At 40.1% G+C, this 17,664-nt stretch overlaps 1 protein-coding gene across 5 annotated transcripts in view; it reads right to left on the bottom strand.

Annotated features, from left to right (window-relative positions):
• Positions 1–17,664, bottom strand: part of nav3 (neuron navigator 3) — a 442,110-nt gene that overhangs the window by 74,093 nt on the left and 350,353 nt on the right. For all 5 annotated transcript variants that reach the window (XM_034162968.1, XM_034162969.1, XM_034162972.1 and 2 more), the window contains exon 12: positions 16,561–16,680. In XM_034162968.1, the coding sequence (XP_034018859.1) occupies positions 16,561–16,680 (120 nt within the window). The remainder of the gene's footprint in view (positions 1–16,560; positions 16,681–17,664) is intronic.

The raw sequence follows: 17,664 nt of genomic DNA, 5'->3' as shown, positions 1-17,664 counted from the left end.
GGGAGACGACACATGGAATGAAATGAAAGGAAGAAAGCACTACCTCACCGTTCCACTTTCACCCCCCGCCACCACAGCCGCCACTGCTGCTCCCCTCCCTCCTACTCCCCTCCCCTCTCTGCCAGGATGGGCCAGGCAGCCCTCTGAGATGAAATCAGACATGCCGTCAGCAGCGGGTTAATTAAAGGAGAATGACAATGCGAAATCACACCAAATCGAGGAGGAAGCGCTCGTCTAGATGGGAGCTGCAGCAGACTGTGTCTGACTGGAAGTGATCTCATCTGTAAGATGTGAGAAAGGCTCAGAAACGTCTGCACAGCCTTATGTTGGGACAATAAAACAAGACGCAGAGACAAAACTCACCAGATTTGCTCTGGATGAGTGAACACACTTCCTATTCCTTTTCAGCATGAGCCAAAATGGCAATCACACGCACATGCTCAGTGTTGCGGGTTATTGGTGTGGCACAGTAACGGCTACCCAGATCTTCACACGCAGTCGATCCAGAGGTCTACTGCAACCATCATTTGTAAATCCTACAGTCTGAGCCAACAGGTGTCATCTCTTTTCTCTACTTTTCATTGTCTGTCCAACTATGGTGGCCATCACTGCTCATGTTACGCTAACCACAACAGAGACAGATTTAGCACAGAAACTGTTTGTCTTAGATGTCCAACATTCAGTGCTTAGCATGCTTGTCTCACAGTTAGACGGTCTGGGGTTCAATTTTCTGTGTGGATTCTTCATAGGGGGCTTTTACTAGGTCAACACCAACAACCAGAGACACTTGGGCAGGCACTCCAGTTTCAGAATACATGCACATTAAGTTGTGCTCCTTGCTCTGACTTGACCAAGGCAGCATGTCTGGGTCTGGAGTTGGTCTCCGACTGCTGGACTGTAACTGCGACTGCTCCTCATCTTGGATTGTGTCCAGCTATAATTAGGATCGGTTAAATGCAGAGGACAAATTTGGTTGCATATGTAAAATGACAATAAAGCTTGTTCTTCTACTTTTTCTTCAAAGTACATCACTGAAATCCATATTTGGACTCCTACTTGCTATGTGAGACGCATCCCTTGAAGCCGTGTTCCAACTCAGGGGCTGGATATTTCAAGGGTGCATTTGTCAAACACGTGTCTAGTGGTGCAAATAGGTTATCTCATTTCAAAGGCTTCTTTGAATGCGCACGACGAATGCAGCCTTCTTTCCCCAAATGGGCCACACAATCCCAAGTCATTGCTCATTCCCCCTCAAAGACAAAATGGTTGGTAAATTAAAAAAAGAAAAGGATAATGTCAGGCTCTATGTGCGCAATTATTCATATGTAGTTTTGTTTTCATAAGTAAAGCATAAATAAGTATTGAAAAATAATTTTTAAACTACAATAGCTTGTGGCATACACCTATCAAAGTTACTAGGCAACAGGGGGAGGGTTGGGATAAGTTAGTGATGCAATTTCAAAATACTCTGTGATCTAGACCGGTTCAGCCTCTGTGGTCTGGGAAGGCCAGATCTTCATAGAATGTGGCCTTCAAAGGATGCACCCAGTAAATTAAGTCAAGCCCTGAGTCTGTCTGCGCTCTGTGGGACACAACCACATGGCAGGGAAGAGATGTCCCCTTTATGAAGAAAGAGGGCTCGTGGCAAGCAGCAGCTTGTCTCAATTTAAAGCTACAGGAACAGAATATGGTGACTTTGTACAGATTCATGATTTTCACGTGTAGGGCGTAGTCTGGCCAACAAACTTAAACAAAACAGATTTACTCAGAGCAGAGGCCACGAAGGCTCTCAGACAACCATGGAGTAGATAAGATGTTTATTTGAAGGCATGTCAATCTCTTTGTTGACCACTCACCTGTCAGTTTTGTAGATAGCAAACAATCTGCCATCTTTCCAACACACAATCAGTATCGAAGACACGTTGTTACCTGTATATATGTTTTATGTAAGTGTATATATGACACACTTAATGCAAACATTTATTGAATTTAACTGGAACTACAGCTCTGCCCAATGAAATGTTCATAGAGAGGTGATGCCAGGTATTTATCTAAAGTCAAAAACTTTCAAAATGTTTTTTTTTCCCCCAAGAGACAACACAATTTCACATTTCAAAAAACCAGTCACACCTGTCTCTTGCTGTGAAATCCAATTCAGCCTGTACAACTCAATTAAATAGAGAAACAAAGTGACCTTGGAGGGATGGGAAACGTATCTGTTGCCAAGCAGTGACATACATCAGTAAGTCAGTGCTGCTGGGTTGGGCTGAAACAGAAGTCCAGCCTTTCTACTGCAATGCAGTCAAAAACAAAGTAACATTTTTACCCGTTCTGCAGTTAAGAGCTTCTTTCACACTAACACAACATGGCAGAGATGTCACATCCCACTGCAAACTGCCTTATCTAGCACAAAAGCAGATAAACTCACTAAAGCATGTTTTTTTCAGTCTTCAAGAGAACAAAAGTGCAGAATACAGTGCCAAGGTTTGACAGCATTTCTGAAATTTCTTCAAATCTGTGAGAGACAAAGCCCTGTTCCTATAAAGTGTTGCTGAAAATGTAAAAATCCATCAAAATATCTATGCCTAACAAGTAAAATGGGCAACAAGAACGTGGGTTTTAAGTGATGAGACATCTCCGTGACGTCAAACGCTGAGCAAAGACCAAGTGGTGTAGATTACCCCGTTTGGGAAGCAGACGGTTGGTACCCTGGGCATGTGGGTAAGGGGTTCATCAGTGGGTCAACCCAGCAGTCTGCCTCTGTTCTATCTGGTGGACAATTTGGCAAGCTATTCACTGCCAAACCCAGCACCGCCAACTGTTCTGGCTTAGGAAAATAATACACCCTTTATCTTCTCAGGATTATGGTTTTAATAACTGATGGACAGCAGAAGATCTCCCAAAGTCCCACAGTGGAGATTGGAATCAGACAGCCAGTGATGCTGTGTCTCTATAGAAAACAGGCTTGACAGACTTTCCAAAGTCTCCCATGTCACTTTATGTCCTGACACGTCAAACATATCTGTCGACTACTAGATTCATAGCCTGAAATCATGCACTCATAGTACCACAAAACACAAATACAAGAGAACACTCAAGTGTTCAAGTGCAAAAGTAAAAACATAGTTCAAGTTATTATGTGTCTGTGCAGCAATTCCCTCTCAACACTAAAAATCCTGTAAAATAACCATTTTCCACCAGAAATACCAATATTCCTCCTGGAACATTCATGCTAGTTTGCAAAGATGTCATTAGTCATCCTTTTGAGTCACTCATTTATCATGGTTTGTCACACATCTAATATAACTTTACTGAAAAATTATGCTGCTAAATTTAAGGCTGTTTTTTTTTTTTTTTGGACAGTTTTCACGAACATCAGCTAAACCCTAAGTTTTAGGCATTACAATGCCACAATGATCCCTTAACTTTCATAGCAAAACACACTGCTACAGCTTTTATGCTAAGATTCTTTTATTTTGAAGCTGATTCAGAAGTTACGTATTAGTAACTTTAAGAATTTAACGCCTGGATGACAAAACTCAGATCTTCTGATCAGATCACAAAGTGGCTCATTTTTCAAATCAGTGGACTCCCAGCCACCTTGGCTCCACCCACACTCTGCTCAGCAAACTCAGGACGGTACAGGAAAAATGTGGCACAGACGCAGTCTTCAAACTCCTGATATTTCTGAGTGATTTTTTTTCCATGCTTGGATCTCAACATGCGTCGAGCTTGCGCCAAGCTGCCTTGAGTGGAGCTGAATGCAAGGTGGCAGAGGCTATCTGTTCTGATTTCACTGCAATTATGCATCAAGACTAATGCAGTTATTACTTTTAAAACAAGTGACAATAACTCTGTATCAAACACCAATTTTGTTTCATCTTTGCAATGAATCCGTTCATTTGTGTGCTGAACCATGGGGGTGGTCTGTGGTCCATTATACCACTATTCACATCTTCCACTATTCCATCAAACTGAGGGAGTTCTTCTTTTCTTCTGCCTTAACACACACTTGTATTTGGCTAGCAGAAGAAAGACAAAAGAAAAAAGGACTATCAAATGAATAACATTAGGAGTTATTTATCATCAAATCTATTTTATGGATGATGCTGTTTGAAGCATTATAGTCTTTGTTTACTCACCACACAAAAACATTAAATGAATTCCATACAGCTTTGTAACTGCTGTAATTACACCATGACACTCGGCATCTAATAGGATTACATTGTCATAATCCACAACAGAGTCAAGATCCATGGCAGTAAAGTGAATTAGCAATGATAGGACCTTTGTTGATTCTTATCTTCACAAACTCATTAGGTCTGTCAGATGGAGTCACATCCTTAGATCATTTCAACCAGCTGCAGAAAAATAACCCCTCAGGTTATTTCATGCTGATACTGAGTCAGCATGAAACCGGGACTGCAGATAACTACTGCTACCAAAGCAGATATGCTTCACCGAGAGTGTTTTTAGATGCTTCTTTTGTATTCAGAGAAGAAAACAGAAGAACCGTCTGCAACCGCAGTGAAATCAAAACTAAAGACTGTCCACAATCATCTCTCTCACACTGCATATTTTCAGGCTACTTAATGTTTTATGATCCTACAAAGTACACCATCTTAATTCCACGTTTGTTTTATCCTTCAGATATAGACTGATTTATAGTGCACAACAAGAAAGCAATGTATCTGCTTCGATTCTTAAATAATTATAAAACAACCAGTTCTTCCAAGTAAACTCTGAGGCGGAGAAAGCAGATGAAGTATTGAATGTCAATACACTGAAAGAGAGAAGACTATAATTTAAACATTTGTTTGTTCCACTATTCCTCCAGTCTTAAGCCTTAAGCTAATTTCCATCAAACCTGCTTTGTCTTGGCTGACCCCAGAATTACCTTTAAAATATGATTTTTCACTCTGATGTCTACCAAAAGTTGCACACATACACATATGTTGGTGGGTTCTGGAATTACTTAGGCAACATCAAAGTTTTTCACTCTGATTTGTATTGAAAGTGGCACACAGGGGGGTTCAGCTTTTGATAGAAATCTACGGCTGAAAGTGAGTTGGAATACTGGCCTTAATCTCTGCACCTTATATATATAAAAAAAATACACACACATATGCAAAGCTTTCAAATGAGTATGCATGTAAAGCACGCTGGTCCCACCACGGCAAAATATCCGGAAAACAAGTCGAAGTGAAGAAGCAAACTCTGTATCTTTCACTGTTACCATAGTCTAAGTATAAATAATGAAGAAGCACTGTCAAAGCATTTAGATCTGAAGCAAAAAAATCAAAACTTAATCAGTGCAGATGGACAAAGACCACAAACTGCTGCAAACACAATTCAAGCTTATCTGAAGGCAAATGTAGAATATTCTGCAATAACCAAGTCAAATCCCTGACCTGAATCCAAATGAGAATGTGTCTGACTTGTTAAAGGCAAACCACTTTTAAGAACAAGCAGGAGGTGCAGGCGCCAGCAGTGAAGCCTAGAAGAGCGTCATCAGGGAAAGAACGATATCTGTGCACTCCAGACTTCAGGAATTCAAGGATTTTCCATGAGGCATTAAATATGTCAATTTATGAATGTTAGTTCTTTCCAATTATTTTTGGACCTTTAAGATGGGGGGGGGGTCCCCCCACATATAAAGTTATGTAATCACAACACCATTCACAAAAATCCTTAAAACTGAGTTTCTCCAGTTCAAGCTGTGTAATCCACATCAACCAACACTGTGAGAATAACGAAAAACATCAATGTCCAAATATTTATGGGCTTGTATGTAAAGGCTGATTTAAACTTTCAGCTATAAAGAGTGTGTGCATAGGTTTTGACCAGGAAAAGCAGATTTTCTGTTTTTATTGTTTTCTATAGGGTGAGTTTTCTAAATGAGAATCTAAAGCTTGGCCACGAGCACTGTCCATGGTCCTGAGCCATCAGTTCTTTATGGAGGGGAGACCGACAGGTGTTTGGAAAGCGGTTATGGTGTTCTCCTCTCGATTCTGACCTGCAGGTTATTCTGATATTCATACACACAATTATAGTCACACAGCTTGAACTCTCTACAAATGTAATTTAACTCCCTGAGGGTGTAATTTACATTCTGCCTGTGGTTCTCTGACAGTGCTGCTGCCTCATAACCAGAAGGCCGTGGATTCAAACATTTACTTGTGATATTCCTACAAACAATACCCAAATAATTATAACTTCTGAAGTGGAACCATCTTTAATCACTCTCTGCAGAGTTGGAATATACACTTAAATGCAACATTAAATAACACAGAGTGTCAGAATGTTCATGCAATTGAAAAGCTAATTTAATGTGAATGAAAGTGTATGCTTAACATCAAACTGGTGATGGCAATTTAAATTCAGAAATATTTTAACACACTAATGTGAAGAGCTGAATTAACACCCAGGATTTCGCTTGTATGTATTATAACGTGAATATTTGTGGGTATTAATCTTTCTTGAAGAAATATCTGAATTAACAAACTGGTCATCCCCTGCACATGTAATTGACAAATATGATGGATAAACAAAAATCCAATTATTTCCTCTTGAAGATGTTACACTCAAAGTATTTTCCTTCCAGCACATCTTCGTATGGTGTGAGGCCACTGTGTGAAGTTTCACTGAAGACCAACAACCAAGTTAGGACGAATTGTGCTTTTGAGGTTAGTATCACATGTTGCATCAATTAAACACAAAATTCCAATTATCTACCATTGAATGTCAGACCAGAACTATCTTCCTTCCCGCACATCTTCATAGGGGCAGCTGGGCACACAGTATAATTCCTTTTACACCCCCCCCCCCCAACAAAAACCGTATTTGCAGGTGGTACAAATACAGATAGCAGGATGCTGTGTTGAGTCAGAGAGAAGCTTCTGAAAACTAATCTTTTCTTTGAGCTTCTCTAAACCTAACAGAAGTCTAATTATTGTGACTCCCTGTGGATTTTGAGTTGCCTGTTTTTCCACAGTAAATATCTGCCTGCATGCACCTGCACGAGAAAGGCCGGACAGCTGTTTGAAACCAGCTGAGCATGATAACTGGCTACCATAAAAAACTTTTTCCAATTATGATGGCTGTTTCTAAGTTTAGTCTGTACGCTTGTCATCAAGGTGGAAACACTGGAGAAAAGAAAAGAAACATCTGACAAACAAAAGAGACTGACAAGTGCCAGGAAACTTCAGAGAACTAGAAAGCAAAAAAACACCAAAGCACGATAGAAGCTGAGCAGAATTTTCCAGCTAAGTGGTGTTGGTGAAAGACACAAACAACAGAAACTTCTGTAATGACAGCAAAAGCGGTCTCTTTTAAATCTCGCTGCTTACAGCGGCATTGATGAGCCGTGCAGCTTCACAATGACTGTGCAGACACAGTCATGATCCTTGGCGATGTAAAACACATGCACAAAGGAACATATTTAAAAATCTGTTTCCTGAAGCTAGGATTTAACAAATTAACACCATGCATTCTATCACCCCCTAAACAAACAACCAAACAAACAAGAACCCCAGCTGTTGCCCAGTGTTAAAATGGGACAGAAAGACAGGAGGATGCTAAAAGGCAGGCCTGTTTACTTATTCATGTCTTTGCTGAGAACAGCGAGCCAGTCAGTGTCAAAACAGTCTCCTTTGGCGTCTCTTCTTGACAGCAGAGCTGCGAGCATGAGCTCATCTATGTTTGATGACAAGAGGGTATTTTTAGAGAGAGGCTTTTAGCCAGGGCTGAATTCACCTCTATTTTTAAATGGACAGACCGTAAGTACGACTGGAGCATGATTTTGTGGTAAATGGCCAATTTTGGGAAAGTCTTTGATCTGAAGACAAATCTCTCTCTCTCTCTCTAAAAAAAAAAAAAAAAAAACCTTCCAGGAAAAACAAAAAACAAAAAACAGTATTTCTGTCACTTTTGAGCTTTTCTACATGTGGACCAATATTGTGATTAAAAAAAAGTTTTTGTTTTTTGTCCAAGCAGTCCCTCCACACAAATAAAATTCATGACATTGTGTGCAGAAAAGCATTTTTTCCTCAGCGATGACAAACCTGCACATCTGAAGTTGAAGGTGTGAACTGTGTTTACCAGTATTCACTATCTGCTGCAAAGTCACATCCAGTAGATAGCAAATAAAAACTAGTTCAAACAATTCAAAGAGTCATTTTTCATTTGCAGGACACATTTCGGATATTGCTGATGTATTTCTATATTGACAAACCAGTACTTTAAAGATATGGGCAACTTTTGTTGCTAAAGACTGCCGCTTTACAGTTGGAATCTGGTGTACTGACCTCTACTTAAAAATAAAATACTCCATGTAGCCTCCCCAATACACCATCAAGAAATGGTTTCAATCAGACAAAGTCTTTACTTACTGCACAGAAACAAACATTGAGATACCATCTGTAATGGCCATACTGAATAATGGACAATGGGCATTTTCAAAAAGAACCTTCCTTTAGCCTTCCACAATACCCCACTAAGAAATTGTTCCAATCACACAAGGCATTTTTTAACTATTGTGCAGAAACTAAAAGTTTGCAGTCGGACATCTGGATGGACGAATAGAAGCGTGGAGGGAGTAAAAACATAATGCACCCACGCTCCGTTGAACGGGCGCATAAAAACACTCCACCAGTGAGCTTATCTTGATGATTTACTGACAGGTCCATTAAGTATTTTGACACAAAGTTGCTCCTTTCAGGTCCTTAACCGACCTGAAATTAAACAATCAAAACAGTTTTTCTTTGGCATCACTATATTTATTCCTTGGCATTTTGATAAGGGATTCATAATATGATATTGCCAATATGATCAAAATTCATGCTGTCTGGAAACTATTTACAATTTCAACCCCTGAGGGGGAGAAATTCAAAAGATCATTTGGTAGATTTGAAAGTGATTTACAAGAAATCTTATGGATGCTAACGTAAGACGGGTCATAGGTAATCGCAAAACATCACACATGCGCACACGTGCTTCCTCCTGTAGTTAGTCTGCATGACAGTGATGAAGGAAAAGACAATATTCACTATGGAATTTCCTCCCAGATAAATATGACCTCTTCATTAAAATGAGCTGTAATTTTGCGACATGTTACAAAAATAAACCTACATTATAATGCTTGGATTTCAATAGAAACTAATTTTTCTAGGTTTTCTGAAATTTGACAGGCCCTATAGCTTTAATATGGCACATGGTTCTGTAACATCCATCACCTCCGATGTGAGAAAGGTTGTGGTTAATACATCATGTTTACTCTCAGTTGTATCATCTATAAACACAGCAACGTCATTAAGTCAGAGGTTCGCTGGACATTGTTTTCGCCACACATGACCTCAGACACCCGCTGGCTGTGGCGACCTGATGTGTACTGTGTTTCCTCGGGGGATCTGTTGGTTTGGGATCAAGTTGCCATGGGTGGCAGCCAGGGGACTCGTTAAGGACGGAGGACAATGAGAAGCATAATGAGCCACAAGGGAGCTCAGATTATGTTCAAACACAAGAACTGATTCTGCTTCTGGTAAAAAGTGAGAGAGGTGTGCACGTTTGGAAACAGCACATTTTTATTTTTAATAATCGTGGTGGTGCACGAGGAAGTCTGTGCATACACCATTCTAATTACTGCTCCTCGTTACGGGGAAAGTGCAAGGAAAAAGGAGGAGGAAATGAGTTAGAAATTGTTCAATTATCAGATATTTTCTCTTTCACTTCTTCAAATCAAACAAGAGAAAAAGCAGATGACTGTTGGAGCTCAACTGCTCTCATCACTACAGACATGGATAATTTTTAGAGATTTTCTCAGAAAATTATATGAAAAAAATTGGGTTAAAACTGAAGGAGAATCAAATAACCTGTTTCATGAAGCAACAGCGAAAGGATGGATCTATTTCAGCTTTCAAATACTGAAAAAGTGTGTATCATCAAAGGAAGAGCTTTAAATGCTAATGTGCACAGTCATAAATGAAAGAACAAGAACTTAACAGAAGAAACAGGCTAATCCATTCACAACTGCAAGAGCACTCGCTAAAGAACATCTTTAAGCCAAGATTAAAGCCAAAAGCCACCGCTGCCCCCCCAAACCCGCAATTTAAGATCTGAATGTTATCCAAAACTGTCAGTATAATAAGTAAAATTAGAAGCTACAAGGCAATGTCTGAATAACCCAAAAACACTGACAAAACCTGCATGTACTGCTAATTTATCATATTTATTAGCAAGCAGATTTAAGTGGTCGTATCAGTGCTCCAACTGTAGTAGGCAGTATCACAGACAAATATATCCGTTCATAATTTGTTAATACTGTCAAAACGGTTCTGAAAGGGAAAGTTCTGCTAGGCTATTTGTGGTGAACAAAAGGCAAGCACAGGCTTGCAGCAAAAACACTGATGAAGGTCCCCAGTCTTTCACAAAATACATATTTCATGAAAGCAACACCTCCCCCCTTTGGCTAATTCTAATCAATCATGGAATATGAATGTCGACATTATACAAAAAATTGTATCGATTGCATCACATTGCACCAAATTGAAATGCATCGAGTCATTCCATAATAAAAAAAACATTGTTCTTTAATCATATACTAGCCCATGTAACTGCTGTGGATATGTATCCACAGTATATCGGTTTATAAGGGAGAGATGCAAACCCCTAGTGACCAATAGCAACATCTTTGGTGGTGGTAAAAAAAACCCCACATCAGAGCAGCAGAAATTACACAATTTAGATTTGGCTCACTTACAAGATAAAAATAAATCCAATGCTTGAATTAGTCTTTCCTAGAATATCCATACATTTAAGGGAAAGGGCAAAGTTCTTCAAACTCAGGGAGCAGTGCGTTTTAACTTCGGTCTGATGGCCACTTGGGTTACGTGGAAAAGAAGAGCAAAGATTTAAACAAGAAACCAATCATGCAGCACAGATTCTTTCCTACAGAGGGAGCTAAAGCCTGGCGAAGGTGAGCACCGGTAAGCGATCGCTTCAGAAATGAATTTCCCCAGAGCTTTGCCATATGTCAGTGGGAAGTGACAGCCTGCGACCATCACACATCAAAGAGGGAGGCGGGGAAAGCTTTACACCAAGGTCTATTTTGGTGTGAGAGCTGTCTGTGGCTATGTGTGTGTATGTTCATATAGCTTTGCAAGTCAGGAAGGAAGGATGGAAAGAAGACAGTTTTCCAGAGTTCAAATTCTGATCCTATCGGGACTCTCACACCTACAGGCGTCTTTGGGTGAAAGCTAACATCAATATTTTCTCATTTCCTCTGAGGCCCACATTGATAACACAGACTTTAGCTGTGAAAAGCTGTAAGTTTCTGAATTTGCATCTGGGCCAGGTGAGACACACTGTCTGCAAAATATTCTAATACGGAGATAAAACATGCAGAGAACAATTTGGCAACAGAACAGACAGTTCACCGGGGTTCAGATTTATTCTTATCAAGTCCGTCTGTTTCCCTGAGTGTCAGCGCTGACGTGTGGATGACAGGAGCAGGTTGTTCGACTATTCCCAGCCTCCGGTCAAGCCAGGCCAGGCATGTTTTGATGCCTGGCTGATCACAGATATAATCCGACGAAGTGTTGTGATGAGCAAAGCTGTGAGAATCAACGCGTCGCCCAGAAAGTAACCATCGTCTGGGCTGTGAAACGGTTCGATTATCTCACAAACACACAGACAACAGGAAGGGAAACAGATTTGTCACCGGCTAGTGTGCAAGCTGTATTTTGCACATTTAAATTTGTTGGACAAAAACCACATAATCAACGATATACAAATTTAATTCTAAGATGTTATCACAGAAGCACACGAGTGAGTCTTAAAAGCTGTAACTCTCTTTCTGAAGCCTCATACTATCGTGAATATTGCCAACAATTAAAATCTTGGCAGAATTTGGAACTGTGACAGTGAGAAATGTCACAGCGTCAGTCAGCTGCCAGCAGTGCCTCTGAAAGCGTGTCACCACCAACTTGCTTTGACAGACTTAAAATCAATACAGCACATCACTACTTTTCACCTCATTTAGTCATGCAAGAGTGGGAGGGTCAAGACTACCACCCCTGGAAAACAACAACAACAAAAAAAACCCTGGAAAACAAACTTATTTTCCACTTCCTGCATTTGTTATGCAAAAACATACTGATGAGCAAACTAGTGCATTATGCATGTGTTTCAACATACATGCATGCATATTAATACACGGGCATAACACGTGCATGTACTTATGTATGTTAATACTCAATCATTATGCATGTGTATTAACATATATGCATGCATATTCATACATGTGCATAACAAATGCCTGTTAATACTTGTGTGTATTAATACACAAGCATTATGCATGTGTTTCAACATACATGCGTGCATATTAATACACGAGCATAAAACATGCATGTTAATACATGCATGTATGTATCTATGTTAATACACAAGCATTATGCATGTGTATTAACATATATGCATTCAATTCAATTTATTTTATTTATATAGCACCAAGTCACAACAAAGCTGCCTCAAGGTGCTTCACACAAGTAAGGTCTAAACTTACCAACCCATAGAGCAAGCACACAGATGACAGTGGTAAGGAAAAAGTCCCTTTGATGATTTGAGGAAGAAACCTCAAGGAGATCAGACTCAAAGGGGTGACCCTCTGCTAGGGCCATGCTACAGACACAGTTGACAATACGAATATACAATATAAATTTATACATGCATAGTAATACGCATGCACACATTGTGCATGCTAATACAAGCAGAATGTGTGTATGTTTACCAATCTATCATCTGTGATAGGCTGAAAAAACTGATTGTCATCACAACTTCCTATCAGAGCTATGTTCCTTCATGTATGACAGGCTACCTAAAGCTACAGTGTTCAGGATTTAGTGTCATCTAGTGGTGAGGTTGCAGACTGCATTTCTGGTCACAATTCTTCCACCCTTACATTTGTGCTTCTTTGGCGATGGAGGTTCACTCTCCCTTACCTTTGCTTGTAATGAACAATATGTATGTTTCTCCATTTCACAAAAATGAGGGTTCTCAAACTTTCTTGCCTGCACTAGCAACAGGTAGACAGTAGAGCCCGACTGATATATCGGCTGGCCGATATTATCGGCCGATATAAGCCCTTTTCAAAGTACTCACTATCGGCCGAAATTTTGCCGATAGAACGCCGATAATTTCTCATAAACAGAACAGTTACTGAAATAATGTTTGTGTTGGCAATGTAAAATGTCCTTGAACCGTGTGTCCAGTAGATGGAGGTATGACTCCATTCAACTGAGAGCTAGTGGAGCAGATAACTGTAACAATTGTTCATTTCTGGAAAGAAGGACCAAAGTTGGCACAAATACTCCTTAGACATTACTCTTTTGAAAAAACTGAGTAGCCACTTGGATTTTCAGTAGGTAGGGGGTCAAAATTTAAAAATGCTCCAATCATATTGAAAGCTATGCCACATTATTTGTCTGATCACAACGATACCAAAAAGGTATAGTTTGGACTATCTATGACTGAATGTTATGGAGTTATGGGGTAAAAACAACAAGAATAGTGACAAAGGTCAATTTCAGTTTGTACAGGGGTTAGAAGTTAAAGTTGCTCCAATTTTGGTAAAAAGTGGTGCAAATTATTGGTTGAACTGATAGGATTAATAAATGAAATAGTTCTGACTGTGTTGAATGCTTGGTCTGCAAGGTAAAGGTAGAGCAATGTCGACGTCCATTGGATTCTATGACGTGACATTTGTTACCCTGTAACATAATAACTAAGCATGCCACATAGTGCAAACTATTCCTTTTTAAAACCCTATTAACTCAACCAATAATTTGCATCACATTTTACAATATTTAGAGCAACTTTAACATCTGACCCCTGTACAAACAAATGCTGACCTTTGTTATTGCTGTTTTTACTCCATAAGTCCATAACATTCAGTCATAGATAGTCCAAACTATACCTTTTGGTATCGTTGTGATCAGACAAATAATGTGGTATAGCTTTCAATATGACTGAAACATTTTTAAATTTTGACCCCTGTGTAATTCTTCAATTGACCCCTACCTGGCCGCCTACTGAAAATTCAAGTGGCTACTCAGTTTTTTCAAAAGAGTAATGTCTAAGGAGTATTTGTGCCAACTTTGGTGCTTCTTTCCAGATTTGAAAGATTCCTCTGTAAATATTCTTTTATCCGCTGCACTAAGCTGCTTACACCCTTGCTTAAATGTGCTCATCACCGGCCCCCGTAGTTCGCCGGCACACTGCACTGATCGGCTGACAAAAGCATTTAGTAAGTTTATAAGGATGTTGTTTGTAATAACATTGCAATTACATTCACCCACATTTCTCCCATTTCAGTTCAACTCAGTTTGATTAACTCAGTTTATGTAATGTGTCAAATATGCTTCATTGCGTCGGTCACGCTTTTTATTAAGCCCATGTTGTGTAGACCTTATTTCTAGCATGAAAACTTTCGTTTACTGCTAAGAGGTTGAAACATTCAGATTCACTGGTCATCAGGAAGGGCTCTGGGAATTACTGCCATTAGCCATTAACCCTCTGGGGCTGACGCCGTCATATACAACGGCTGGGACCAAGCTTTACTAAATTGTAAATAACTTTTGAATGATATGAGATAGAAACTTTTTTTTTCGCTGAAAAGTTAACTTCGCAGACCTTCGATCCACCGTTGGCCATCTTGGTACTCCTCATAGAAGATGTGTGATGACGTGCGCAATATGAGTGTCCAATCGGAATTGGTTCTCCATCACATGGTTTTCCAAAATCCAACTGTAGGGCAGATTTACCTCATGTGATATGGCAAAGATCGTTTTCAGGAGTGATATCTTACTAGTTGGCCCATTTGAATAGCCCCCTAACTGCTCCAATTGCATTTTTGCATTTTTTGAACTTGAAAATTCTTTTCTGTTATAAAGTTAATCAATGAAGACAAAGCTTCAGCTTTTAGCTCATACCTTTTTTGTTAAGGGTCCAAAATAGAACATTTTATTCATTTAAAAAAATAAGAATAATATCGACTGATTTATCGGCTATCGGCAAATCAGCCGTTTATCAGCATTTTTTTCATCCAAATATCGTCATCGGCATCGGCCTCAGAAAATGCATATCAGTCGGGCTCTAGTAGACAGTGTATGTTACTTGGAGCTGCAGTGTGTAGGATTTAGTGTCATCTAGTGGCGAGGTTGCTAATTGAGTTATGCCATTGCTGGTTTGTTTTTCATGTTTTTGTTGCTTTTGTAATGGGATTCATGCTCCCTTGCCTTCTCTTGTGAAAAGCATTATGTATGACTCCCCGTTTCTCAAATTTGTTAGCCTGCACTAGCAACCAGTGGATAAGCATATAGGGGTACAACTACTGATTCCTCTTATTTTATCTTGAGGGCTGCCAGGCACACTGCAAAATGTGAAAGGCAGAAGGCGTATGTCCCTTTTGGGCTACCGTATCAACATGGCAGCCTCTATGAGCTCATGCAAACATATGGATTTGCTGTTGCAAGTTAATGAACATATGTTATGAATACTATATTACACTTCTATAAACAACCCAAAAATCTACACACTGTTGCTTTAAGTATTACAAGTACATTTGTGCAACCTGCTTCACTGAAACACAAACAAAATGAAATGCACGCACACACGCACGCACAGCAAACTGGAACTTCTGTTATATTAACATGCATAAACAAAATGTTCTGTTAACCTAAACCTTACCATCAATTCTGTGTGACAGCAGCAGATATTCATTGTATTCTAAGTCTAAAGTGGCAGTATATGCAAAAACAGACTTTTTTCTAAGCAATATATTTAAAACACACACACACACACACACACACACACACACACACACACACACACACACACACACACACACACACACACACACACACACACACACACACACACACACAGAGAGAGAAGTCCAACAGTTCAGGTGGAGCTGCAGCTTTTAGTAAAAAAGTGCTGCAAATGTAGGCTTGCTAATGCTACCCCTCCGTGTTTTTGTCCTAGGTGCTTAGCTAATGTGGTGATGATCAGGTGAATGCTGTCGTAGGCAGTTGCATCAAGCCTTACTAAAATTCACTGGCTCTGAGATGAAGTGCCTGTAGTTTCTGCTTGGGAAAGCTGATACAGGTCCAACCTTTCTGGCATTCTCAAAACAGCTTGATGTTTTTCTCAGACGTACGGATCAGTGGCTGCAGAGCTCATTCGGGTGGATTTGCACTCACAATCTTCCACCTGGCTCGAGCTGAAATGACTGGCAATTAGCACGGCCACCGCTGCAGCCAAAAACGCCTTGAGCAATTGAAGTCACATTGTTGACCGTATTGGAAATTGCTCTTAATGCAGTAAACTCAAAATGTAGTTGCTGCATGCAAATTTTGATATTTCAAGTTGTGCTGACATCTCTTCAACTTGTCCTTAGACGCATTTCAAAATGAAGGAAATCACCTTCGGGTGCATCCATCAGACATATCAAACACACATCAGCAACACAAGCAGCTCGATATGACTGACAGACTCCATCCTTACCTGTCGATGTCACCCTGCGCGTCTTTGCTTCCTCTTTGAGACGTCTCTCGGGAAGAGCCCACGTCTGAGCTTCGGGCTGGGTTTCGTGCATACAGATGGAGCCCGGCGTCTGTAAGGTATCTGTGAGGGGAAGACTTATTAGAAACAGATGTAAAACATCTGAGATATACAGTATTGTCTTGTTTTTAATATTGATCATCATAGTTTAATTAAAGTAACAGATCTAATTGATTAAAAGCTCATGAGACAGAAAATACGAGTGTGAGTTTGTGTCCGTTTCAGACTGTGACTATCAACCACCCAGGCAGACAACTGATTCATCCCCAGCCCTAAAAAGTGAGTATCTACCTGCTGCTAGCAGGTGAAGGATTGTGTCCAGAGAAACGCGCCACATGGTCAGGATGTAGCAAGTGATCCCTTCTCCGAGTCTCTCTATGTAACCCTTCATTTGAGACAAAGTCACTGCAGCGGAACCCTTGGATCAGGAACATGTGAGCATATAATATCTGTGTGTTTATGAGCATTCGTGTGCAGCTTTCAGGTCATTTTGTGGATCTCCAGATGTGTGAGTCTGCGATTGGAGGCTACTACCCCATCACCATCAGACACGGCTGATAAAACATGAAGATAATTAGCGTGCCGTTAATTAAGGTCGTAATTCAGCTAATCACCTTTCTGTCCCAGTGTGCTGTTACGTATTCTGGTCCGACATGCCTTTAATCCTACAGATGCTTTGCTCCATTGCCCCTGCCCTCGGTCTTTTTGGAACATCTTAAATCCTGGGATGCTGAGTGGTACTCGTGAGGCTGTGTGGGATGGTAATGATTTTTCTAATGCTTCCCCAAAGCTTTTATTGATATTGAATGAACAAAGGCGAGAAGCCCTCACGTGTGAGTTTGCAATGTGAAGAACAGTGACTTATCTTATCGCTCGGCACCCCCAAGGTTCACATAAATGAGTTATTTGAGCTCATCCTCGAAAGCATGTTGAACACGTGGAAGCCTTGGATGATGTCAGCAGGAATTTGTGTTCATGCATACAGAAAAATACCGGTAGTTGAGGCCTTGGTGTTTGAAAGAATATTGTTCGGGCTCTAGCAAAAAT

Source organism: Thalassophryne amazonica, chromosome 22 (genome assembly GCF_902500255.1).
Source record: "Thalassophryne amazonica chromosome 22, fThaAma1.1, whole genome shotgun sequence".
NCBI classification, from domain to species: domain Eukaryota; kingdom Metazoa; phylum Chordata; class Actinopteri; order Batrachoidiformes; family Batrachoididae; genus Thalassophryne; species Thalassophryne amazonica.
Note: the sequence above shows the minus strand (reverse complement) of the source record. Positions and strands in the feature narration are given on the sequence as shown.